The sequence below is a fragment of the Pieris brassicae genome, chromosome 12 (assembly GCF_905147105.1).
Source record: "Pieris brassicae chromosome 12, ilPieBrab1.1, whole genome shotgun sequence".
Taxonomy (NCBI): Eukaryota; Metazoa; Arthropoda; class Insecta; order Lepidoptera; family Pieridae; genus Pieris; species Pieris brassicae.
In genome coordinates, this window is record NC_059676.1 from 5,889,007 (window position 1) to 5,916,492 (window position 27,486).

At 34.1% G+C, this 27,486-nt stretch overlaps 3 protein-coding genes across 14 annotated transcripts in view; 1 reads left to right on the top strand and 2 right to left on the bottom strand.

The window, feature by feature from the left end:
- The first annotated feature begins 652 nt into the window (after positions 1-652).
- LOC123717066 (chromatin assembly factor 1 subunit B) lies at positions 653-4,074 on the top strand. 2 transcript variants are annotated; one of them, XM_045672839.1, is made up of 8 exons: positions 653-895; positions 981-1,208; positions 1,360-1,568; positions 1,696-1,874; positions 2,185-2,275; positions 2,748-2,954; positions 3,042-3,169; positions 3,427-4,074. In XM_045672839.1, exons 1-8 carry the CDS (start codon positions 767-769, stop codon positions 4,071-4,073), a joined length of 1,818 nt encoding a protein of 605 aa, XP_045528795.1. In that variant the 5' UTR covers positions 653-766; the 3' UTR covers position 4,074. The 2 variants fall into 2 exon arrangements, with proteins under 2 accessions (XP_045528795.1, XP_045528796.1); XM_045672840.1 differs by having other exon boundaries at positions 3,430-4,074.
- Positions 4,075-4,171: 97 nt separating this feature from the next.
- On the bottom strand, positions 4,172-12,135 carry LOC123717064 (transportin-3). 2 transcript variants are annotated; one of them, XM_045672838.1, is made up of 12 exons: positions 11,886-12,135; positions 10,925-11,815; positions 10,618-10,797; positions 10,290-10,453; positions 9,923-10,136; positions 9,060-9,215; positions 8,362-8,597; positions 7,638-7,955; positions 6,828-7,003; positions 6,266-6,363; positions 5,968-6,110; positions 4,172-5,315 (listed from the first exon to the last, which is right to left on the bottom strand). In XM_045672838.1, exons 1-12 carry the CDS (start codon positions 11,997-11,999, stop codon positions 5,255-5,257), a joined length of 2,751 nt encoding a protein of 916 aa, XP_045528794.1. In that variant the 5' UTR covers positions 12,000-12,135; the 3' UTR covers positions 4,172-5,254. The 2 variants fall into 2 exon arrangements, with proteins under 2 accessions (XP_045528794.1, XP_045528793.1); XM_045672837.1 differs by having other exon boundaries at positions 9,923-10,139.
- Positions 12,136-14,538: 2,403 nt separating this feature from the next.
- The window catches only part of LOC123717553 (embryonic polarity protein dorsal), a 35,440-nt gene continuing 22,492 nt past the window's right edge, over positions 14,539-27,486 (bottom strand). For 4 of the 10 annotated variants that reach the window (XR_006754838.1, XR_006754837.1, XR_006754836.1 and 1 more), the window contains 4 exons: positions 25,345-25,577; positions 25,005-25,160; positions 19,646-22,674; positions 18,883-18,921 (listed from right to left, as the gene is read on the bottom strand). Coding sequence is in view for 5 of the 10 variants with exons in the window: in XM_045673609.1 (XP_045529565.1) it covers positions 16,279-16,470; positions 17,392-17,760; positions 17,848-17,906; positions 18,883-18,921; positions 20,741-20,800; positions 22,596-22,674; positions 25,005-25,160; positions 25,345-25,577 (1,187 nt within the window). In the remaining 5 variants the exon portion in view is untranslated. Of the gene's footprint in view, positions 16,471-17,391; positions 17,761-17,847; positions 17,907-18,882; positions 18,922-19,645; positions 22,675-25,004; positions 25,161-25,344; positions 25,578-27,486 lie in introns of those variants that run through there. The other 6 variants (XM_045673611.1, XM_045673613.1, XM_045673612.1 and 3 more) reach the window with 6 other exon arrangements.

Consider the following 27,486-nt stretch of genomic DNA (forward strand, 5'->3'; position numbering starts at 1 on the left):
GGGCGGATCAGAACCTTCACGTTTTTTAACTTATCGGATGAATTAATGGCGGTCTTTCAAGTGTTTGGGACAATGCTGTGAAAGCAAGAGTGCTGGTAAAGCAGCGTTAAGGCTGATTTACATTTGCTACTTTTTAATACGTTTTTAACATTCCAAGTAATCTAAAAAACACGCATTTCGCAAATGTGAATGTGCTATGCTATAAAGCACGTTAAAAAATCTGACTGACCGTCAGATTTTCTGTGGTTTTAAAAAAGTGCGGTTAAACTTTAAACATAAATATAAATGATGTGAAACTAAAAATTAAGAATATTCGATCTTCTTACAGTACAGAACTTAAGAAGGTAAAGTTGTAGAAAAATTTCCACCGCTTGCAAAATAATTAGAGATTCCATATTTTCTACTTGCGATGCGAGTGCTTTCGTCGCTTTTGAGACAACTTGTGGTGAAAATAGCATAGCAAATGTATATCGGCATCTTAATTAGCATCCCTTTAGTTTAGCATGCTAAAAAAACCATGCTAATTAGCACGGAATTTATAGCAAATGTAAACCAGCCATTAGAATTATTTATCTTGTTTGGTTGACAATTGACAGTACTGTACACATTAACAACGTCTAGTTGTTTTCAATTCATTTTCGCGCCACTAAAGTGAAAAATAATTACTGATTGTTTCTAACTTTCTACCAATTTATAGTAATAACCAAAGAAAAGTTATTTGAATGATTAGAATTTAAATATTTATAAAAAAATATTTTACAGTAAAATGAAATTCGCCATTCCGGAAATATCTTGGCATAATAGGGATCCTGTATTGAGTGTTGATTTTCAGCCTAAAAATGAACCGAACGATCCATTGCGATTAGCAACTGGGGGTACTGATACTCATGTTGTCGTAAGTTTTCTCAGAAACAATCTTATAATTGAATATCTAATGGATACAGTTGGTACGAGATAATTATTTGCCTTCATTCTTTTAGATATGGTATATTTCAATAAGCGATACAGGCTCTGTGAATTTAGAAGTTGCAGCCGATTTAACCCGACATCAAAAAGCGGTCAATGTTGTCAGGTGGTCACCAAGTGGGAAACTCCTAGCATCTGGTGATGATGAATCTATCATATTTGTTTGGAAACAAAAAACTGAGGACCTTGCTCCACCATTGGAAGGCGAAGAACAGTATAAAGAAACATGGGTTATACATAAAGTGAGTAAAAAAAGGATTACCTTTACAAAATGTAATATTCTTATTCTAAACTGCTAAGAATCTAATTCAGCGACGTAAAGTTTAAATTTATAACTTTCCTTTCATTGTAGACCATAATTGTATATTCTAAAATTTTATTATCAAATTTCAGACTCTCCGGGGGCACATGGAAGATGTCTTAGACTTAAGTTGGAGCAGTGATTCTCTATTTATAGCATCAGGTTCTATAGATAACAAATTAATTGTATGGGATGTTTCCCGTGGTCGTTACACACACATAGTGTCTGACCACAAGGGCTTTGTGCAGGGTGTTGCTTGGGATCCTCTAGGGCAGCTAATCGGTACAGCCTGTTCAGATAGGTAGGACAGTTTTATGTTTTTTTTGTTGATTTATTCATATAAACAATACAATGTTATTGTATGATACATAAACTTTATGAGTTGTTAACTGTGATAATCATTAAATTGACTTCTGTTTTAATTACAGAGAATTTAGAACAATAGATATATCAACCAAAAAGGTTCACTCTCGGAGCAGTAAAGCCGTTCTGCCCTTTCCAAAGGAGCATACACTATATGACACTAGGGTTCGCTTGTATCATGATGACACGCTGCAGACATACTATAGACGGTTACATTTTAGCCCTGATGGTCTTTTTATTGCTGGTCAGTTAATATTATTTATTTTGCTAAGATTTTGTATCATGAAACCATACTAATATAGTACTATATATCATGTTAAGCTTGACTCTCACTTAGAAATTATAGCTCTTAAATTTCTTTCTTTAATATTTCAATTGTAGAAATTTTTTTTGGTTTGTTTCTAAATTATTTAATAAATTTAGATTTCAAACTCAACTTCTATAGGAATTTGAAAATGTTGGACAGATGGCCAAGTTGGACTACATATGAAATAATTTTGTACCATGTTTATTATTAATGATATTTCTCAGCTTCCTTATTATTTCTATTACAGTGCCTGGGGGAAGGATAGAAGCAGAGCAGGGCAAAGTAGATGTTAAGCCAATGAATGCAGTCTATATTTATACGCGTTACTCACTTAAAGTGTAAGTTAATGAAACTTTCATTCATCAATTAAGAGCCTCATCTAGGTTTAACATTAACAATGCAATGGAAATTTTGTAAATTAAATCAATGACATATAATTAATATGTAATTAAGGCAATATCTTATAGGCAGCCAAATTCACCTAAAACTAAAACATAATTTCCTATTGGAAAAAGAGACGGTTTGATCTTGCATATCAATGTCGCACAATATCCATATATTTAGTATAATTCATATCATAAATACTATCTCACCTATGGAAGTGCCTTTTCTCAGTGAAATATATCCACTGATTTCAGTACCAAAAATGTTTTTGTATTATTGCAATTCCTTTACATGTTAACTATCAAACTTATTGTATTGTTTATGGCTTACTAACGACCCGCCAACACACACACACATAATATATATATATATAAAAGTAATCTACCATTTGAGATAATTTATGACTGAATGTTATATAAATTTCAGTCCAGCCTGTATCCTACCATGTGCGGACCCTGCCCTAGCAGTGAGATGGAGCAGTCGGCGATATGCCCTTCGCTCTAGTGGTCCCACCCCGGCGTTTCCTACTCCCTATAGACTCGTACTTGCTGTGGCGACTAAGCGCTCCATACTGATATATGACACGCAGCAAAAGAGCCCTATCGCGCTTATATCGAATATACACTATACAAGGTTAGTATAGGCATTGCAATTTCAGATGATCAGGTACAAAAATTTCTAACAAAATTATTTGTTAAAAATCCTAATTATATTTTTTAGACTGACAGACTTAAGCTGGTCGAACGAGGGTCAAGCGTTGGTAGCCTCCAGCACGGATGGATTTTGTTCCGTCGTCACATTTTCGAAGGGGGAACTTGGAGAACTGGTTCCTAATGATCCACCTATTGGTATGTTTTTGAATAAGTCGAAAATATGCATGCATGTATTTATTAGAAGTTAAAAAGTATGATCTTATAATCTATGTGTATATCGTCAATCTATATCGAATATCGAAATATATATTCTATAATTCAATTCCTGAAGAAACATTTCAGGTTGGTTCAACTGATCACTTATATGATATAATTGACCAAATAAATTTACAAAAGTAATTGTAATTCTTATATATAATTAAAATTAAACATCTATAATTTTGTTATTACAGTAGCAATGGAAATAGATGAACCAGAAATTATGCCAGAGCAGCGTCCAGAAGAAAAACCAGTGAAGAATAAAAATGATCTGCCAAAAATAGATTCTTTTATAAAATTTAAAACGCCCGTAGAAAAGTCGCCAAAAAAACAAAAAGTTGAAACGATAAAACAAAAAACACCCGTTAAAGTTGATCTCTTAGTGGAAACGGCGATGTCTTCTTGGTCAGATAACTCCAACAGTGAGGTCATTAAACCGGATAGTAAATCTGTCCCTGAAATCATTGTGCTGGAAGACAGTTCAGATGTCAAACTTTATTATGAAGAATCTGAGAGCTCTGTAACAGAATCTAATCAAATATCTCCAAAAAACAAGGAAATGGAAAATAAAATGTCAGATATTTTAAATGTAACGGAAAAATTGGATGATTCTGAAAATAATTACAACAACAAACAGCCTAAAGCTGAAAAGGATAAAATTTCGCCCAAAAATAAAACGCAGGGATCAAGACAACGCAGTTTAAATGTGGATTTCTTAAAACAAGCTAAAGTGACGGATATTAAAGAAGCGGTGGCAGTGAAATCGGCTCCGAGCCCTAAAGCACCGCGAAGGGTCAGTTTTGTGACACTCTCCAGTCCTAAGAATAAAAAGTCATGTTAAATTCAATACGTTTTTACCAACGTTGATAATGACCACGTTATAGTGTAAACAGGACTTATTTCTTACCAACAAAAAGGAGTAGATAGTTTTGACATTCCTTGAATTGGATATGAAGTGTGATATATTTAGGGTTTCCATGTTTGATTTGTTAGTAAGTTTGTCCACAAATTTCATGGGAACTTAGTACTTGAGATTACCCTAAAATCAGAATAAATCGTTTTTGAGATTACCATGCATGAATAAAGTGGAAAGTGTGTAATGTATGGTGCGTAGGAAAATAATAAATTTCGATTGACAGATATTTGAAGGTTTAATCTTTTGAATTACTACTAAGAGAAAACCTGGATTTGTTCACGTATCGCAAAAAATCTAGTTCTATCTAAAGTACATTACAGCTGCTTGTGTTGGTACAATCAAGGACAATATACAACTCGTGTTTGGATAGGACTAAAAGTTATGCACAGTACTGTATCAAGTACTACCTATAAAACTGTTTGTCAGTAACACATTCTGTATATTATTTATTAATTGAGGGTACTTTCGTGGTTTGAATTTGTACTCTTTGAAAGATACATACTTCAGGAAGCATTTCGCTTGCATGGATGTAGTCACTTAAAACATTCAGCCAAGACAAATAAGTTTACCATAGATCCGATTGAATTTAAAAAATATATTAAATTGAATAAATAACGAATCATGATAAAAATTAAATTTAATAAATATTTACATTTAAAAATATTATGGTGTTTATCACAATGAAAAAGAGCATGTACGTTTGTAACAAAATATATTCTATCAATTAAACATATCTTTACTTACCTACCTGTTCTGTATGTCAAAATGAAATCAAGGAGAAACACAATAAATTTACATAAAGTATGACTTGCTTTCTGATTTCAATGTACAACTGATTTTCAAATAAATCTTGTAATTTCACATATTATGATAATATGCATTTTTGTTATCCCCACTTAATCCACAATTCTGAGTCAGTGAAGAGCAATGCTTACCTAAATGTTCTGGAGAAATATTACAATCAAATGATGTAATGTTTTTTAATGATTAGTTGTTCGAACTATAATAACATGATATATTTTCATATACTGTTTTGTAAGCTACAAAACATTCTTATAGTGTTTACTTCCACTGACCATGGATCAGATATTAGGATCAGTCTTGAGTTATCGATAAAGCCGAGCGAAGTCACGCAGAAGTCGAGTTGCTTCTTTACACTTTACCGCTCTGAAACAAAAACCTTATGAATATGTATTCTTAAAATTGTTTATGTAATAAATAATATTGTCCAATAATTGTCACAGAAATGTATTATTAAATGTTTTTTTTTATGTATTTAATTTTATTTTCCCACTTGCTATAATAAAATAGTAATTTATTTTACATTTTCCGTTTGGCAATAGTTCAAGTACACAAAAAAAATATAAACTATTTGCTTTACACTTTTCTTAGTTTTAGGATTCAGAGTTTTGTTAACCTTGTTATACAAGTTACCACACAAAAAAGAGCACGATCGCCGAGAAAAAACACAAAAACATGGGGTTCTACAAATGCTGTTTGTCCCATAAGTACCCTATTTTGAATTTAGAAATACACAAGCCTTATTAAAAAAAACATTCGAACTGCACCTTTATTACTAAAGTACTCATTTATCTCTTTTCATCGCATAGTAAAAACAATTTAATAGAAAGAAATGAAATTGTTCTTTAGTAAAACTGAAATTTTACTAATTTGTTCCTGACTATAAAGGGAGTAATATCTTTAGTATGAAGTGTGGAAGAGTAAACGTTTACTATTAGAAAAATTTAATCTTTAAATCATACTTATACTGAAACTGTAACCACATTTGGCAGCTCGGAATGTTTCAAATTAAACTCACTTGACGGCATATTGGTGGAACTGCCAGCACTGTTGTTCCGTGGCGTGAGCGCGTCCCCTCGGTAACCTCGGTAGTGCGGCCGCGACCCAATCAACTCCATGACGCCGTTGCCAATCCACGAGTTCTAATAGAACTTTGCCCACCTGTTAGAGCATTAGATCCTCTTGTATATGTAATTTAATATACTCCCGTTGTAGAAATACATGTTTACTATCGAATATTTATATTAACGTATATTTTCATATACAGTATATAAAGCAATGTACTGAAGCCTAGTTTTTAATTATATATTTCTTACCTCACTAAGCATGTACGCGTGTAAATACAACGCAGAAGCTTCCAATAATGCGTACGTCAGCGCCTCACCATAGTCTGACACTATTGCATTGATTTGTGCTGTCAAATAAAAATCATTATTAATTACCAGTTTTTAAACTGTCAGATATAATATGAGTATGATCTATGGACAAGTGAAATTCCCACAGTATTCTAAGCGAATCCCTTAATTCTCAAAACGGCGATAATATATATCGCGTGGAATATTTCAGGCAATGATCCCTCATTCAACAAGAGAATACCTAGTTGTCTAAAGAAAAATTTATTTATTTTCTATTTTTACAGTAACTTAATACAATAGAAAACTAAACTAAAAACATAATATAAAATAAATAAATAATTATAAATAATGCAATTCTTGTGAATTCAGCAAGTATTAACTATTATTACCTGAAAATAACTATTTGTCACAGTAAAACTAATCCAATCAATACTTTTGAACCTTATGTTATCGTTAAGTTCAAATGCCACGGCATTAACTGTTTACTAGACTTAACCTACATGTATTGGAAAATTATACTCACATCCTAGAGGAGTAGCGGGATCCGACTCATGCGCAAGCCTCAGCAGATCGTAGAGGAAGCTCATGAGAGAACAGCTTGCGTCGCGATGATCGAGACGCGCAGCTTTCACCCCGCAAGAAACAACTGCCGTGCAGCATCCCGACTCCACGAATTGGAGAGGAATCCGCTGGAGGTACCTAGAGGAACAGAAGACAGCATTAGTACTTGCATGTGAAAGAGAGAGTCCATCATTGAGTAATCGCAATTTCTTCCGAGTGGTGCTTGATTAAAATACAAAGAATATTAATAATATTGAAGCAATTATTTTCATTCGTTATTTCTTATAGTTCGAATATCAGTAGATAATATATTGCGCACGTCAAAACGTATTTCATGAGGTAAACACTGAAGAAACATTAAATTTATAATGAATATTCATATAACTTTGTAATCCGCTTTCGGTGACGTCGTGCCTTATTGTTTAAAAGCTGACATAATGTATGATGAATAACTAGCTGTGACCAACGATTTTGTTCGTGAAGTCGAACTAGTGTCATACATTTTTAACATGAGTAATAATGAGAAGAAATTTCTTAAGTACAAGACGAGCCGTAAGAAGAAAAAACATGTTATGCGATTAAGGGTTGGAACAAACGCCCATAATTACAACATGACATGACAATTTACATTGGTCATAGAACATAATATAACAAAACATTAACACAGCACCTGAATTCGTAATATTTTACATTATGGTTTCAGGCTATGCTATGGCCGGTTCGAAAAAGTAATGCTGGCAATCGATAAAAAGTTTAAAATAAAATTCCTTACCTCACACAAAGCCGATACAAGTCATCAACTGTATCCGGGTTGTCCTTGAGCCCGTCAGGTTTACCTAGGAGTTCTAACGCTGGGGGCAAAAGAGCATGAAGGAGATGGGCTAAAGGCGGGGCACTCAATGGTCCTCCTAAGGCATCTGCCAGTACTCCAGTCAGGTAGAGAAGACAGGAGTGCTGGTAGATCGCGTAAAGGGGGGGAAGAGAAGTAGCGAGAGCGGGAAGCAGTTCTGCTGCGTCACGTCCCGTGCCTCTTACGCAGAAACGTACGCAACGGCACACACGTTCCATTACACGCCCTTCGCGTACGTATCTGAAAGTTTTATTATTGTTATGGTAACCTTTTGCTATCACATATCTATGATTGTATAGCATATGACAATAGCCATTGTATGTTAAACTTTTTGCGTATGTCAACTTTTATAAATAAATAATACAATATATAAATAAGGCTCATTTACATAAATGTTCATATACAATTCTTTACAGTAACAGTCTATATTGTAATTAATTTGTAGTTAATTTTATTGGAAATTTTAGCTATTCAATTTAGATTTAAGTTGTGTGCAGTGTGGTGCAACCTTTTAATTAAATAATTTGTACTTTCAAGCCTTTGTTTAGTGTGCTACTGGAATGATTTTATTAAAATTATAACAGGCAGATGGAGGTAAAAGACATAATTTTCTATTAATTCTCAAAGAATCACAAAATAAACTAACTTCTGCATTGTTCTATGTAACACAGGCCAGGCGTCCTTAAAGGCCGGCATACAAGGGTGGCCCTTTGAGGGGTCAGAAGGTGGTGCCACGTCCACATCGCGGAACAGGGCTGCCACCCGGTCGAGCCACAGGACGGGATCAGTAGGGGACCCCTTGCGTAGTTCCGTGTTACTCTCCAATAGGGCCGACAGCCCTGCCAACTGCACTCCTACTGACTCGCGCATCGCTGAACATAGCTTATAAGAAATAAGATTTTATAAAACATCGGGTATAGTGCTGTTCGAGTTATTCTGTAATTTCAAGTGTATTATTTTTTAAAACTTCATTACACTACAATATAAAAAAAAAAATTGAACATAATTAAATCAAAAGGAGGGCAACTGGCGGCCTTATCGTTTTCGAGCGATCTCTTTCAGGCAACCACATATTATTTCTTTATCATGTTGTCTATAAAGCTTAATTTTTCAACTAAATTTCATGTCCCATGTCAATTTAAATAAAAGGAAATTATTGGTAAAAATTATATTTTGTTAAAATAATTTAATGACCGTTTGAAATGGAAGACTATATTATTTAATTTCCCACAAAAAAAACTCTAATTAATTTCTGATACTTTTCCTCATTTTATTGAAGATTCATCACCATTTCTTTAAAAAATTGTAGACACATTAGTAATGATACTTTATAGATCTATATACCTGATCATGTGGTAATCGGGAGATGGCAGCAGCGAGGGCTCTCATGAGTGTAGAAGCCGTGTGAATGGGAAGAGCTAGTTGGTCTGCTGCTCGAGCTGCTTCCACGACTAATGCTGCGTGACACGACGCCTCACTACGACACGCTTTGCAGATGTTCTATGAGAAAATCAGATTCCACAATATGTGAATAAAATAATACATACAAACAAAATTTTAATATCGACGTAATATTATTAAGGCCCGGAAAATTCACATTATTCCAGTCCAGCGTCCATTTATAGGTAATTCCGAACAATGAAATTAACTGAAATCCAAACTCTTCAATTTGTTTCTTTGTACAGAGAACATGAGTGTTTGTGGGATTTCACTTCGGAATTTTATAAACACAAAGGCATGCGCCAATCCGCCCTGCACAAAATTTGTGATTGTATGCAAAGAAGGTTTTACAGTAGAGGATGTAAAAAATCAAATCAAAATCTGTATTCCAAAGGATCTTCTGATTTTAGCTGTTGCGAAAGCATTGCTGAGCCGCATTTTTCTAATCGCTAATCCAATTTCTCACCCAAATCCGGTTTTTTCTTTTTAGTTCTTCTTCCCTTCATCAACTACTTCTTCTAACAGTAATAATTAAAAGGTTTTAAAACAATTTCTAAACTTCTTTCTTGAAGGCATTGTGACTGTAGTGTTACCGATCTAACAGCTTTTGAATGACTGGAATAATGTGGATGTTCCATTCCAGTCCAGCACTGGACTGGAATAATGTGAACCGGGCATAATGGAATTTGGTGCTTTTCACACACAAAGGTGTAGTACATATAAGTTGTCAGTAACAAAAACAAATACAAAAATTCATAAAGTTTAACCTGTAGAGCAACAGCAGCAGCGTTAGCCAATTTAGGTTGCACCAGAGATCTGACTAAAAACCGGAGACATGGCTCCAGGCATTGTGGGTGCTTCTCAATCCAGTCACACAACTCCCCAAGAAGCTGGATACAAGTATTCATCACAGCTAAATGGCTGTCCTCAGGCATAGACAAAATTGCTTCTATGACTTTAGGGACAAAGTCATATTCTTCTCTGCTGAAAACATGATTATAGGGGTCTATTTTGGGGATCTAAATCACATTTAAAACATGTATTTTGCATTCAATAAACTATATGCTATAAAAGATTAGTCAATCATTCTTTATCAAGCAACATTGAATAATTAACAGTCTCAAGTGTACTCACGGAAGAATATTTTTAGCTACTGCTTGCATAATAAATAGTGCAGCTTCTGTTTGCTCCCAAGGCAAGTTAGCTTGTAGAACTGAGAACATCTTTCGGAAAACAGAACTAGATCCAACTATGAAAACCACATCCTTTATGAGCTCATATACCTTCACTCGGAAATCCTAAAAAAAATGTGTATTGTTCATTTATGTTGTACATTTAATGATTGTCCACATGACAGTGAAAGACAAATGTGTTTGCGTCAGACCTCACAGAGAGGATATCAGACTTAATTGTCTACAATCTAGATAAATCATAGAATTTTCAAGCAAACATTTTAACTAACATAGAATTCATCCCCTTCTTCAGGCAAGCTCTGGTCATCTGGTTCACACTGACAGTGTCGTGCTAAGGCTTCTATTAATCTTTCGATATGAGGCTTAAAAGCATCTGTTAACTGTTGGTAATCCCGTTGGTACACTTCCTCTGATAATCTATACCACAGATTGAATGTGATTTCAGCTATCTGTAATTTCAAATATTTCAGTGATTTAATTGTTGTATTGGTAATAAATTATGTATTTAAGTCATAAAGGAAATAAAAACAATCAAGCTATGCAATCCTTGGCAAGTGCCAAATGTGATATACTTACTTCATAATCATGATGTCCAACACATACTAAAGCAAGTTCCAGAGACCGCATTGCAAAATGACCTTGTCCATTTGCTGTACTGATTATTATTCTCTCTAAAAATGTTTCTCCCAGTTCTGTAAATAGTCTAGCTAAGTTTGCAGCTTTTTCCTCTTCTTCGTGAGCTACTGCTAAGTGATAGCTTTCTTCTAAAGCTGACAAACTGTCAAATAACATTCTTTCAACCTCATCTCCATTGTTGTTTTGCTCTAAACAGTCTAGTATAGCGCACATACAGTCTGTTGCTGCCTCATGTAACGAATTGTTTGTATTATAATCCCTTAAAACTTGCACACATAAACCAACTACAGGGTTCTGAGCTAATTCCTGAAGATTTATGGCTTTCACTTGGGTCCAAGATGTCATGCACCTTATTATTTTCAACGCTATGTTAGAAGTCTGTGAACTATTTATACAATCCTTAAGAAATATGACTACAATGGGAGAGTTTCCTCTTAGATCTAATTTTATCTGCTCACGACGATTGTCACCTAATTTTAGACTTGATGAGTCTATTTCTTGAGGTAGCACTGTCAATATTTCAAGCAGAGCAAAATTATTTTTATTAGAAAATATTTTTATAAGGTCACTAACACAGTTTTGCCAAGTGGGCATCTGTAAAGCTAGATCAGCTAAGGCTAAAGATAGTTGAGTAAGAATTGCTGAGTTGACATCTGGAGATACCGATTCTAAGTGCAATATAAGAGAGTCCCGGAGAGAAATTACAGCATCATCGGGTAGTTCAGATAAATTGTGTTGAACCTTTGATCTCATTGTTTGCGCTGCAAAGTAACAAGCTTGAAAATTTTTTTTCTGGTGCAACAGTTCGTCGGCTACTTTCCAAGAATGTATCTGAAATAAATACATGACATTTATTCGAAATTTCTTGCAAAACTTTAACTATAAAACAAACGTAACGTACCGATTTTTGTACATCTCCGAGCCATATCGAAGCCTTTTCTTTTTCATTAACATTAGGGTTATCATATAAGGCGCTTATGGCCTGATAAACTGTATCAATTGAAGGAGCCTCCATATTGCAATTTTAAATAAACACAAAATAATATCTTATCGATTTTCTACTTTTATGTTAAATAAAACATTTAATAACATACTTTTCGTAGAAATATTTAAATTGTAGCAAAATACAAATTAGCTCGAGTGAGCTTCGAGAAAACGTAAACTAGACGTATCACATTCTAGCTTGACGTACGTCAAAATGACATAAGCACAGACAAACGAAGAATAAGGATAACCTATGTCGTCAACGGTTGGCTTTTTAAGCCCGTCTCACAGAAAGGGCCTCTATAAGTAATAGTGTTCTGTGCCTCTAAGCATGACGCAAGTTATTACATGATTTCGTATTTTTACTTTCGTACAGTCTTTAGTTCTTTAAAAATCCGTCGACATTGGTCATCGGATTATACACAATATTAAGGACAGCGGGTGTCATATGCCGCAAGATCTGGGGGTCTAGACAAGGTGGCTTAACAGTAGTGTATGTAGAAAGCCGAAAACTAAATTTGTATGAAAAAGACTCGTGTCGACAGTCGGTAGCCTAGGCCCAAAAGGCTTGAGTCGGGATACAATATGCGACGCCATGACAGGCTACGAAAAGACACTCATTAACACACGCTCACGCTTTTCAATAGTCAACGGCCAATGAATGTTTCGGCAATTTAAAAAAAACCGCGTTTATGCGACATGTTTTTGGTTGGGCGACGTGTATACGAATCATTAAGACCTATATATATCACATATTATTCGATAATAAAGCAGTTCATATCCTGACTGAGCTCTTATCCTTACATAGTGACCCTGCTTTTTATCGTATGTCATCGAAGGGAAAAAAATTGAATGGGAACTCCTGACAACCGGCAGAACATCCCGGCAAGATATCTCACAACACAACGAGCACACATTTGAGAACTATATTGCCGCCACAAACCAATATTTTTATTTATTGTTTCTTGATAATTATACATCGGTCGCTATATTTTTCGCCAATTAAAGAATAGAAACAGTGGGACAACATTTGTAGTTCATTAAATTAATTATATTTAGAAATTGTTAAATTGTGTACAAATACTAATTATACTAACAAGATGGAGAGTTTCGATTTCAAAATAGCGTTGAACTTGTTACCAATTATGGCCAATTAATACGAAACAACTGATTGATTGGATAGAATATTATAACTGTGTTCTTGATAAAAATGTATGTAAACAAAATTTAATCAAATTTGTTTTGAATAGCAGGCTCTCTTCAGCAGCAAAGTTAAAATTAGAAATCTACATATTTACATATTTGTTAATCATGAAAAAAAAATTTGGTCAATGATTTATTATGACTTTCGTTGTGGGCTTACTCAACAACAAAGCTATACTAAAGCTGCGATTAGAATTTCTTCATGAAGTCCCATCTCGTGCCACTATTTACAATTGGTTTGACGAGTTTAAGTGTGGACGCAATCTCAATGATGATCCGCGTGAGGGTCATCCATTTACAGCGACTAGTGAAGATAACATCAGTGCTGTGCGACGCATGATAGAGGAAGATAAGAGAGTGACCTATCAGCAGATACGGGAAAGCCTTGCCTAACTTGACTCATACCAATGAGTTAATACAATATTTGATTATGGCAGGTGTCGAGATAACTCATTCGCCATACAGTCCTGACCTGGCGCACTGCGACTATTTATTCCCAAGAACTAAAGATAAGATTCGAGGTTCGCTGTTCGCTTTACGAGCCCTGAAGATGCGGTAAAAGCATACGAAAATGCCATAGATGAGACCCCTAAGGAAGAATGGCCCCACTGCTTTTCTCAATGGTTGCATCGAATGCTGTCGCATTACTCCGTTCCCTTCTACACACGACAGTGATTACTTTGAAAAACAATAAAAGCAACCGACATTAAGCCGTTTTTCATTTTCTAAACATTTTCAGTGTTACCTAGGTATAATTACGATCTGCGTTGTTTTGAAAAGAAAATAAATAATTCTGAAAGAGTTAAATCATTTGTTTCTTGAACTTAAATTATTTAGACCAGGAAGGTAAAATAGAAAATTTCTGTGCAAAATTTTCCGACATTTTCATTTGCCCGAAGGCAAATTACCACTACAATTTGTGCAGTCAATCTATTATTTTAAAACCACAAGTTAGTCCCGTCTTTGTAAACCCTTATAGATTGTCAAATTCACAGAATTGAGAAATAAATAAACAAATACAAAAAAAGTTGCTGTATGATATAATTGATCTATATAGAACTGAATGAAAGAAAGAAAGAGTGAAAGTCTGCCGAATTGTGTAAGTTCCTAAAAAACTTTACAGTACTGAAAACAAAAGTTATTGACTACAGGAAACTTAACAAACTGATACAAGATGTCAAATACCCACCTCACTGACGAGGGCTGCTTAGTAAGTTTTTGAAGAACAGTTATTATATATAGCCTCTGAACAACACATTAATTATTGTTTTTTAAATAGGATTTGCAATAGAAACACCGAAATAAAAACAAAAAGCTAAGAAACGTTAACGAAAAAGCTTTCACGTCTTCAAGTAATAAAAGATTCCTCATGTTCACATATGTATTTATTTGTTTTAATATACATAACAGCTCACATTGTATGTGACAATTTAATATTGCACTTTAGGGTAATATTAAAAAAAAACTACTAATCACTTTGCTTGGATGGAAATTATACAATCTTACATTATTGTAACATGAGCCTTAACTTAAAAGTGAATCTTATTATTGCTAGAGATCTTTTATTTAACAGTTAAAGTACAGTTAAAACCGTTTAAGATGACATCGTTAAGAACAACATACCGTTTATATTGACCAAAACCAAAGGTCCCGGCTGAATTTTATTGTACCTATTAGGTTTTTAATACAACGTTATTGGCTGTTACGACTATCGGTTTTTACGACCAATTATAAGTAGTCCCTTCGATGTCGTAATAACGGATTTTAACTGTAGAAATAACCTCCTATTTCTTAAATTAGTTTATGAAAACATTCTTCACATAAAAACAGTCAAAATTACTTAAAATCTCATATAAATTTCAAAATTGTAAGAATAACAAAAAAATCTTAAAAATAACTAACATAATATCAAGTTTTTTTTTAATATTTTTTATTAGAGTTACATTTATAAACCGTGCCTTACAAATCTTAAATAGGCCATAATTTAAAAATAACTCTGGTATGTGGAGGTAGATATACCTATCGCTTCATAATTACTTATTATATACGTCGACATAACGTAAAATTACTTCCGAATATATAACTTTCAAGCCAATAGCCATTTCTACTTGTATAGAGATGGTATTGGAATTGATAATTCATTAAGATTTTGATACAACATTGAATGCATAGACATTTGTATTGTAGACAATATTTATATATGTATATACATATATATATGTCCATAAGACAGACATAGTGATGGCTGGACTTGTAATATTATTCAATAATACCTTAGGTTTTAGCTTGATAATATATAACAGACTTTATTATTAGTTTCTATATGATAAATGTAAAAAAAAAACAATATATACAGCCTGTCTTAGTTGTGCTACTCTGGATTTTTTAAATGTCAAACTGATTATTTCCACTTTATTAAATTGCTTCCCTTATTCTAGACTTGATAGTTTATATACAATCACTTATATTTGCTAATACAAAAGCTGTCATGATATTTTAAATATCGGGTGACTCTGTGTGTCCAATGTCCACGGTCACATATGTGTCTGTATTTTTATGGAGCGGAATGTTACGGCCAAAAAAAGACACCGTTGTCTATGGAAATTCAGTCTGCCAGAAAGGCTCCGCCAGCCTTAAAGTAAGTAATGATATTCATAAATCACTAATTTCAACCATTTTAAAAATCATGTTTACACGAACACGAAAAAAAAATTCTTTTTAATGTAATAATATATGATTTTTTTTAAACCATAGACAAAGTTCATGTCGTATGGAGGCCCAATGCTTCCACCCGATATTTAACAATTCAAAGCGAAGATTTATAGTCTTAAAATAACTAGAATTGATACAATAAAAAAACACGAATTCTACAGCGTTACGCCTAAACCTTTGTTACAATTAAAATTATTTTTGTGAAATAATCATACCATGCGTGTCTTGGATTCAAATACATACATTGAATTTCACCAAAAAATTCACTAACACCGAAGTCCAAACAATTCTAGACACAGTTTTCACAAAGATTCAGTTATAAGGAACACAATATAGTTCCGATAAATGACTGGTCTTAGTCACTAGTCAACACACAGTACCACTAACAAATCCTATCACGCTCGGTAAAGTTCATTAGTTGAGAGTCTGTTGAGACTGTCACTGAGGTCCTGACCTCGATTCAGCATGGAGACCAACCCGGAAAGATCGCCAGAATTAAGTTGGCTAAAATCACCACGGTCTTCCAAGAGGCCGCTGAGGGATGGCGTGTCGTTTTCTCTCTCCATCAGATCTTGTTGAGGTAACTGCTGGAAATCAATGAAATAATTAACATATAGTAAAATTGAGGATCCAGGTTCTTGGAAACCTAGAAATTATGTGGTTAAATGAGTTGCCCCAAAATTTGCTTATTTCTTTATCTAGGAAATACGATTATCAAATAGAATTTTGATAGTGTATCTATTTTCTGAAAGAAAACACGTTTTTTAACAGGATTAAAGCTATTTGTATTATTATATATTTATAATTATTATTTATATTACATATTACATAATTTTAAATTTAAACACAATAGCTTTAATCCGGTTAAAAAGTGTTTTCTATAGTATTCTTTTGTTAACATAGCTTTTACACATTAAGAAAAACACTTTTTGAACGGATTAAAGCTATGTATTATTATTAAAAACTTATAATTATTTACATAATTCTAAATTTTAGCGTGCTTTAAAATTATGTAAATAATTATAAGTTTTTAATAATAATACATAGCTTTAATCCGTTCAAAAAGTGTTTTTCTTAATGTGTAAAAGCTATGTTAACAAAAGAAAATACTATCTATTTTCTGTATATATCATAGTCAACGTTCGAACTTAGCAATACTTCTACGCGCGTTACCCAATTTATAGAGACGGTCGCTAAACTGCATCGATATTTGGAAAATACTTAGTCCTAGCTAGCTTTTAATATGTACACAAAATAACATTCTTTAGTAAGACAGAAGTGCGCAACCATATTTGCTCTTTTGACATATTCTGCTGTTTATGAATTTACGTCGAATATCCGATTATGGAGTCGAAGAAGGGAATACAAACTAGAACACGCTGTGGCACATGCGCACTGCGCGACAGCCATAGAGATTCCATTAAAAAGCTTTGAAGCGATACAGATATAAGTGAATTATGGAGTATTTTATTACCTTAATTGCTACAAAATCATTTCCTATAAATTACCTGTTGTTGCTGGACCATGTTATGTGTAATATGTCCAGGGTTGGGCGAAATGTGACCCATTGGAGGCATATTCACCAAATTCGGCGAAATAGCTCCGTGCATGGGGGAAATTTTGCTCATAGGCGTCAAAACCTGTCCCATTGACGCATGGGACATAGGTGAAATCCGTCCCACGGGGGACATAGCTTGTCCTTGCATCGGGGACATCATGTGGGGGGAAACTGATGCCTCGCTTGGGGACATTATGGGCGACATTTGTACGTAGTTTTGCCCCCATTGCATCTCCTGATATCCCTGTTGAGCGTTCAACATGTTCGTTGGTTCCAGGACGTTCAGGTTCTGTAGGGTCCATTGCTGCTGAAACTTCGACTTATTAAAACATTTTAATACTATAAGAAATGTTTATAAAATAAATTCAAGATATTTTCAAAGCTAAATGATATGACAATGTATTACCTGGTAGTTTTCTTGGACGGCATATTGCGGACTGTTCATAGGGTGTGGAGGAGTTTTGTCTGTAAAAATATATGAATATTAAATAGAAATTTAACCGTACTACATTAATTCTAAACAATGTCTATACTAATTATTTCGTTTAAAGTATATTGATTCAATTCACCATTTATTAGCGCCGTAATCAATGAAACAGCCATTGGAATACTCATTCCTTTTCTTCTAAGTAATAAATTAATTTCAAACGGAAGTTATGTAACCTAGCAGTGTTAGCCTAGTGGCTTCAGCGTGCGACTCTCATCTCTGAAGTTCGAGCCCCGGCTGTGCTTCAATGGACTTTCTTTCTACGTGCGCATTTAACATTCGCTCGAACGGTGAAGGAAAACATCGTGAGGAAACCGACTTGCCATAGACCCAAAAAGTCGAAGGCGTGTGTCAGGCACAAAAGGCTGATCACCTACTTATCTATTCGTTTAACAAATGATCATGAAACAGATACAGAAGTCTGAGGCCCAGACCTAAAAAGGTTGAACCACTATTTTTTTTAATGTAACCTATCTACAAGTTACATATAAATAATTTCCTTAATACTTGATGCGTAAAATGTAAATAATCATCACACTTGAAGCCAATATTGACCCATTTAGTTTTTATCACACTCATACATTGTATTTTAATATTCTCGTTTTCGATAATGCCCAATAACATAAGTGTCATTTAGATTTGTGAACCCTTAGATAATAAGCAAAGTTAGTTTTAGTTAGCGCCCTACTACCCGCAATTTTATGTTAGTTATAAGCTCATATTTTAAACCATCTAAACCATTAAAGTCAGATATTACAATTATATATATACTATTTTTTTTAAACATATCTAAACCTAATTCGGGACTTGTTAAATTTAAGTCGTAGACCTTTTTGTCTTTATCACAGATTCCTTTAGCGTCAAAGTCTTACGACAAATGTTCAGAGTTTTCAAAGGTACATCAATTTAATAAATTTAAATGATAACAAACGTCAACTGGTTTTTTAAGCTCACCTCTAGGTTCCGATTTGATCGGCTGATCCACAAACGTTCCTGCAAAATGAAAACCATTAAACACCATGCCTTTAGAAGAGATAATGATTGGTCAAACAGCGACAGTACTCCGTAACTACCAATAAGCGACAGCGCGATTCAAACTTTACAACATCTGATATTCAAAGAAGTATATCGAAAATTGTAAGTTACAAAGTAAAAGTACCGCCACTAATGGGCAATGGTCTGAGCAAGGTTCCGAAAAAGGAAGGATAGATTTCAGAATAGTTTAGTCAGTCCATTCTCTATGTTATAGCTTTAGCAAAACCCAAACACCATACTGCATTAATATTAAACTACACTACATACTAAAATAATCATGAGAATTCAGTCACAGTTCAGTTCAATGAAGACTAACATTTCAAAGAACTGAAAAGTACTTACAAAAACTCATAAATTCAAAAATTGCGTTTGTACCAAAACTCATATAAATCAACACCACAGAATAGACAATAAGAATGGAATGTGACGGAAGACCGCAAAGCTTGACATAAGATTAAACAATTCATAGATAATAGAGCGAAATTCGAAAAGGCTCTTCCAACCTCATATCCATTTATTGTCAATTAATGATACAAACTAAGCATCTACCAGATAGAATATTTATATGTGGGTATCGCAAATTTTCGTAATACATACAAACATGCAAAAAAATTATATAACTATTGCTATTATGTATATGTGTGAACAAACAAAACAACCATGCCTATAAACTGATTCATACCTGATAATTCTGATTTCATCGCTTTGGAAATACAGAAATAAATTATTACATTGTATACTTTTTATTATATTGACATACCAAGCTTCACTTTCTTATATTTGTATAAAACTTACAAAATCACATACAATTAGATAGTCGCAAATTAAAATTACGATAACTAACACAAATAATAATACATACAAGAAATACAACCACTTGTATAGTTAATTTTTTCAAACTAAGACTAGGTGATGGGGTACTTACCGGAAAATGGAAAAGAACTAAAAATTCTAGAAATAATTTACGACTACCCAACCATATCTTTAGTAATTTATGTAAAGTCATCTAAATCTTAGACGTAACTTTAAAATTCATAGAAATATATTCTTATTGCGACGAATTTAACAAATTTGTGTATTGCGTCAAACTTCATTACTGCTATGATTGTAGCGACAAGCCAACCCTTCAACTGTTTCTATATTCACGGGTCGGCTTGTCATGTCATCTATTGCAATTTAAATTTCGAACTAAGAACGTATTACTTTCAGATAGGCTAGTCTTAGTTAGAACTTCAAATATCTGTCATGTGTCAAACTATTGTGACCCGTCTATGTTACAGAAACAGATTATATACCATAATAGCATAACTGTGGCAGCAGTAATTAAGCAAGACGTATTAATTTTCGACGTATACATTATCCTAATATATAAAATATTTCTAACAAGAAATATTTTATTCACATTTTGGACAAACGGACAAGCTAAGCATGTTACGTTTGGTTTTAATTTGCGGCTTAAATTATAATAATTTCTGAATTCAAATAATTCCACACATTTAACTATAAAAACAGATAAAACCTAAAATTTCCTAATACTTGACAAATATTAGCACACATATGCACATTAGCATTGAAAATAGATTTTTCCTAAGGACGGTTGTTAGTTAACATTTTTATTTCTAACATAATCCTTAATCTAAAATAAATACTATTTAAAATTGTTAGTTGCAATAAATATAATAATTCTCTAAAATTAACATAACCAAGCACCATAATACCACTCCCTACATCCCATAAATAAAAAATATTTCCTTTGGAAATTACAATTTAAACTTACGTTCATCAAATTGATGCAAATTAATCATTTTCTGTCGCTTATGCCTTAAGTAACTCGAATCTAGAATGAACATAAAAATTAATAAAAATAACAACAATAAAAATAAAAACAAGACTAGATATTAGAAAAACCTATAATGATTTATTAAGCTATCGGAGGACGACTAGGAAAGTACAGTTAAATTCTTTAACAACTTCGAATATTAAATAATGGGACTTTGTCCTATAGTATAGAAAATAGTGTCGGTTTGTAAGAAAACCAACAAATTTTCACCATATACGCACACAACGCAACACGCAGTGTAAAGGTATAGAAAAATTTGGCTTGACGGGCGCATTTACCTATTTAAACTTATTAATTTGAAAAATTCTTTACTATGTTTTCTTATTCCGCGATATTGTTTACGTAACCGAAAATATACTATATTATTAAAATTATTTGGATAACTATGTTAAAGTAAAAACGTATGACTTTAAGCATAAAAGCTACGATGGATGCTTACATATGACAGAACTATTTAAAGTCCCATAACCCAATAATGGGGGAAGAAGAGAGAACTTCTGGATTCTTCAAACCCAAAACAAACATGGAGGCGGTCACCACAAAGGCGGTGTAACGGTTTATTGGTTATGAAATTTGCTGCCATCTACAGGCGAGTAATAGCAACTAGTTTCGTCAAACTCAGACGCTGTGGCGTGCGGTGCCACTGCCATATAAAGAGCGTAGTGCTCAGCCTCAGTTAGATCGAGGTCGTCCTGCAACTTTTTAAACGCAGATGCATCTAAAGCTAAAACGCTTTCTGCGACAAGAATTGTGCCGCCATCAGTCGGAGGAAGGGGAGCAAGGCTGGCAGGCCGTTTTAAGGATCTTTGAGAGGACTTTTCGTCCATATCTTCGTGTAGCGATATGTGTGTCACGCTATCTGCGTAACTCAAGCCGGCCGCAGACGCGTTATCTTTTAGGGACGTGTGCGAAATTGCCGATTTAAATTTAGACGGTCGGATACCGGATACACTACTGACGGACCGGCCTACGGGTTTAGTTTTAACATCTTTCTGCCCTTCAGATTTGATGCTCGGGGCCGGAGATTTCTCCTTTCGTCGGAACAAACGCGAGAAGAACGAACGCTTTTTAGGCGCGGGCGGTAACGCGGGCTCACTTTTTGCAAGGGTTAATTCATTTCGCGGGGCTAAGATGTCGGGATTTCGGGTGACCGGCAGCTTTCTACCCGGTTTCAATATGCTATTAACGGACGTTTGACTAGTTCTGAACGCGTCTGAATTTTTACGGACCCGTTTGGGTGGTAGCGGTGGAGCCCTTTCATCATCGTCGCCACCTTTGAGGGGAGTAAATTCTATAATCGGACCGCGGTACGTTTGAACTTGGACATCTTCGTACGGTTCGGGTTCAGTGATCGAAACTGGATTTTTGAACGCTAACTGTAGGCTGGTGTACGTTCCGGCGTCATTAAAATCGTCAACATCTTCCGTATCATTTATAATAGTAATGTTCTCGAGTCGCGTTCTGTTTTCGGAATATATCTCATCTAATTCGGCGACCTGTTCGAGGAGGTCGTTTAGACTCTTTTCATTGTCAAGAATTCCGTTAGTGTGAGGTTCGTCAATTATCTCGCATTCGATAACATCACCGTCAACGACGTCACTGCTTTCGACGCTATTGACGAGTTCGATCTCATCTGAGTTGTCAGAGGAAGAGGTGACGAGCGTGTGTGTGTCCGCATCGAGTACGTCTGTGTCGTTTGTGTGTGTGTTAGTGTTATTATTGCCGTCCGGCTTGAGAAGGGCGGCAAGAGCGGTGAGGTCTGGGAGAGGCTTGCGAGCGGCAGGCGGGGTACCTTGGAAATCAGCTATATATTCGAAAGGCACGGGGTTACTTCGGGCGTTGTCCGATATCCGCTTCAGCTGGATATATACCTGAAAGTAATAATAGAAACTATAACTTATTCTATTAAAAAAAATATACGATCGTTATCGATGCTTAGCTACCTACGCACGAACTCTGACCCCTGATTGGTCGGTACCAGTAAGGGTTGTTGTTTTTCTATAAATAGTTTATTATGACACTCATTACATTACTTACGCTTGGTTACGCAAAACGCAACGGAGAATTTATTTACTAACGTGGTGTTGAAGAAATTAAATGGAGACATTTATCTTACAAATTAAAAACATTTATTTTCAGATAGCCTTTATTCCTATTAATACTTAACATAATTTAGCATAACGATCGTACCTAGCCCTTTATCGATATGCACCTTTACAATTCTTACGTACATCACTACACCTTTCCATAAAACCTATAAGTGCGAGCAAGACAGACCGATAAATAAGATTTATAGAGTGGTGTGTCATTGCGTACGTTACGTTATTTTCGTACACTCACTAAATAGTTAAAATTCACGTACAGCAAACATTTACCTTTAAAATTCGAGATACTTTCAAGTAAGATCATTCCGTCATGCTGAGAGATATAAACAGAATTTAAAATCGAAATTAATTAGAAATGGCTTTGAAATGAAATGATTTCTGCGAAACGCTGGCAAAGAACGTATTTAACAGGAGTCTATATAAATCACAGTTAACATCGCATTTGGCCGCTGAAACTATGAGTCAAAGATTAGTTGTATTTTTTTATCAAAATTACTGTTAAATGACATCTTTTGTAGACGTTGCCAAACTGTGATATCATTAAATGACTCTTTAATATATTTCATTCAAGGATTATAAATGTTAATTCACCATCTGCTATTTTTGTTTCTTAAATACTTGAGAGCATATCAATTGATTAATATGGCATTGGACATCATAATATAAATGGGTTATTTGTCAAGTTGACGTAGCAGGCTTTTTCTACAATAGAAGCTATCGAGAATTACAATCGGTCGAAACGTCAAATTGTGTAAATAATATAAAAAGTTTTTATTTGAAATAAAATTACTAATTTAAAAAAAAATACTAGCCAGTATTATCCATCATACATCTCTATTGGAAGTGTATGTGTCGCAGTAAAATAGTTAAATCAGAGTGATAATTGAATCCCTAGACAGTTAATTAAATGTCGGTTTTCAATCAAGTCGCTAGCATTTTGATTTAAATAAAGCAGCGTCGAAAACGTTTAACTGCCTGTATGACATAAAGCCAGCGTGTTGATTAACAATGTAATACAAGACTCCGCCATGATTATTTCATTTGTTATTGTTATTTCGGTATGATCGTGAAGAACTGAGAGCTTGAAAATTCCGTGTTTTGCTCTATTGTAAATTGTTGGTTAGGTTAGTCTTGTTCGTTCGTTGTAGTAAACGTATCGTTCACTCACTTGTCTGACGGAACTTTAGGGACTTGATTGAATATCGATTTATAATTAACTGTCTAGAGATTTAATTAACTCTCTTATTTAACTACTTTACTGCGACATATGTACTTGTAGTCGTAAGGCTGAGCTTTTGATAATGTATGGAAACTGAATACTTCACGATTGTATGTTTATTTGTATGGAATATAATGACTGGTTTGATCCACATTTCTCTAAATAACACAATTCACAATGTCAAAACTAAGACATTTTGGGCAATTTATAAGCGGATACGTTTATACGACATTAGGTTGCCAAAATTTATTAAACTGCAAAGACACTCTTTGCATGTTGTTAATACTTTCCAAGTAAGTTAGGTACTAGACTAGACTAGGTTACATTCTATATACTCGTATTGATAAAATACATAAAAACTACAGCGCTTTTCTATTGTAATATATTGTGATTATATTATTTTGTAAAATACAGAAAAAAACAAATTAAACCTAATTTTTCTCGACGACGACCCTACAGCAAAAGAAAACGCACAGCTTATGCGTCGCTATAGATTTATTTTCATTTTATAAACTTTAATTATTTTTTCTTACATAAATATTATATTTAATTTAGTAGTTAATTTTATGTTATAAAAATCCCGTTTAATAATAATGACTATGTAATCACTATTATACTATGGACCATCAAACATTACTTTATATATATAAAAGTACTTAGTTACGGTTTTAAAATGATTACTTTGACGTTCAGGTCTGTGACATAATGACAGTGGCAGGTGTCAGTAACGCCATTGCTCCGATATATCATTAGCTAAAGGCTGATCACGTACTTGCCTGTTAGAAATCGTGAAACAGATACAGAAATCTGTGCCCAGATCTTTAAAGGTACTAGCGCCAATGGTGGTTTTATATAATAGGCTGAAATAGATTTTTACCTGTACATGATGTGGGGTGGTCGGTTTATGGTAAGGCGGAACATGGAAGGCAATAGCATACTGCTTGTGAACGAGTTGAATGTTGGCAGTTTCCTCCCATACAACCATTTCACCTTCCTTTTGGTAAAACACCACTGCTATGTCTTCACGAACCACCTGTATTAATAAATTATCAGAATCATGAGAAAATGGGCATGTCAAAGAAACTAAAACTGTTAGCCAAGCGGCACCAGTGTAGACTATGATCTGATGCGTGGGTCGTAAGCGGAGGTACTGGATTTGAATCTGGATGCGGAACTTTCCTATTATTATTTTCTATTCTATTACCCTGACAAATTACCTTCTCACAAAGCAAGAACATCTCCATGCCTCCTTGTGGCGGCGCAGAACAGTGACTAAGACGCATTATGACCAGGTCACTCATGGCCTTCTTGTCAAAGATCACATCAGACACAACCGGCTGTAGCGAGTGTCGAATCTTGCCTGTCGCTTCATCTGGCAAGAATACTTGGAAGCACAGCCGCACAGCATTCAAATCTATCGTCTGTGGTTGGTTTCGATGATGGAAACCAGCTGTAAAAAAGTTTTTAAATACATATATATATACACATGATCTTTTCTTGTAAAATAAATGGTTGATATTAAATTCTTCTTCAGCTAGTTTCTGGTACAAATATGTACCGTCACATTCCTTTAACACTACAAATAACATTTTAAGATATACTTATTCTAATTATTTAAAATAGGGCATATGCAAGGTAGCTAAATAACATCGGTGAAACCCTGAAATAAGTACCTATTATATACCGGCGAAATGAGAGGGTAGTTATGCCGACCTCCGAAGATTTTCCATAAAAACTTCTGACAAACTGATACATACATTCTAAAACCGCCATTATTTAAATGCTAACACAGTAAGAACACGCGAACTGTTGTGTTAACGTTTTTATTTTTATGCAAGGCCGGAATATTTTGCCAAATGACACAAAATGTAAACATAGGATTTCTGGTCTAATGTCTATTCGATATGTATCATTTTCCCGCAAATATTACAGGCTAAGGCGTCTGGACTAATACATAAAATCTTTTTATGAATTGATAAGTCTAGACTAAAATACGTAATGAACATTCGCTCGTATGATGAATAATATAAAAAAAATACTACAAACAGATCAAGCCATGACAGAGATTGTAGCGCCACTGTTTTTCTCTTCTTTAAGGATAAGGCATCAATCTGAAATATAGGTATACTAAGGTTCAACCCCGTACCTGCATATACACTATGTGTTATCAAGTATATACTTGTTTTTTTATTATTTCAAAAAGTGACTCATCTCTTGAAGATAATAAGCGTTAAAGTTAAGTGAAGATATTTAGCGTGAATAACATACGGTAAAATATTAACAGTGGGTAACAAACAAAAGTGGGTTAGTCCCACACCAAGCCAATAAGTTAATGATAATGTTAAAATATATATTAATTAATTTGTTTCCGTTATAATAATATTTTAAAGAAGGAACTTTGTGCATATAAAAGATTATCAAGTAATAAATTTGTTATGAACTCAAAAATTATTACTTATACTCAGGGTACCCAACCTAGCAGATGTCTAAATGTTAACAATTATTTTTAATTAACCCTTAAATCCATGATCCAATCCAAGGTCCAAGATTAAAAAGAGCAAAGAAGTTGTAATACATATCTTCTATCTACACTGTAGTGTACATATAAATAATATTCACGACGCCAACTAAAATAACAAAATACCGTACAAAAAAATTTAATGTTAAGAAAAACCGTGAATTGCTACAAAAATTTACCTTAATTTGGAATAATTTAACACTAATCAATCTTTATATCTATGAAATTATTTTAATCAAACTTGGCAGCGGATGCAAAATAAGTTCGCTACATGCCTCACTAGGGCGCGATTTACCATACCCGTTCTATATGAAAGCTATACATTCTTATGAAACAATAGTGTGACCGGGTTTTAGGCGTAGGAAGTATTTCGGTCGCCGCTATTCTTGGCTGTTGGGAGCGCGATCCGTTTCGTAAGCTCTCAATATGCCGCTGTAAATTTGTTCTGATTCACAATTTTGGTTTAGCTAGCTTAAAATCATCGGTTATAGTGAGATATGGAACAACAACATTCATTGTTTTCAGAGTTCAGGATATCTTAATAGTCAAAATAAAAATGGATTAAAATTATTTTCAACGTGTTGATTTTGTATATTTTGATAAATTCAAAGAAATACTTTGTCACCTATACAAACATTGGACACTTTTATTGTTATACGATAAGGTAAGGTTCAGAGAATCTCATAGTGGAACAATCCTGTCTGTTTTATTGATCAATGCGGGTTAAAAATATTGAAGAAGCCTCATTTCATCGAATACCAAACAGATATTTAAACGCAAAAAGTAGCGATTATCAGATATTAATGTGTACAAGGAAATATAAAAAAATCTGATCAAGAGC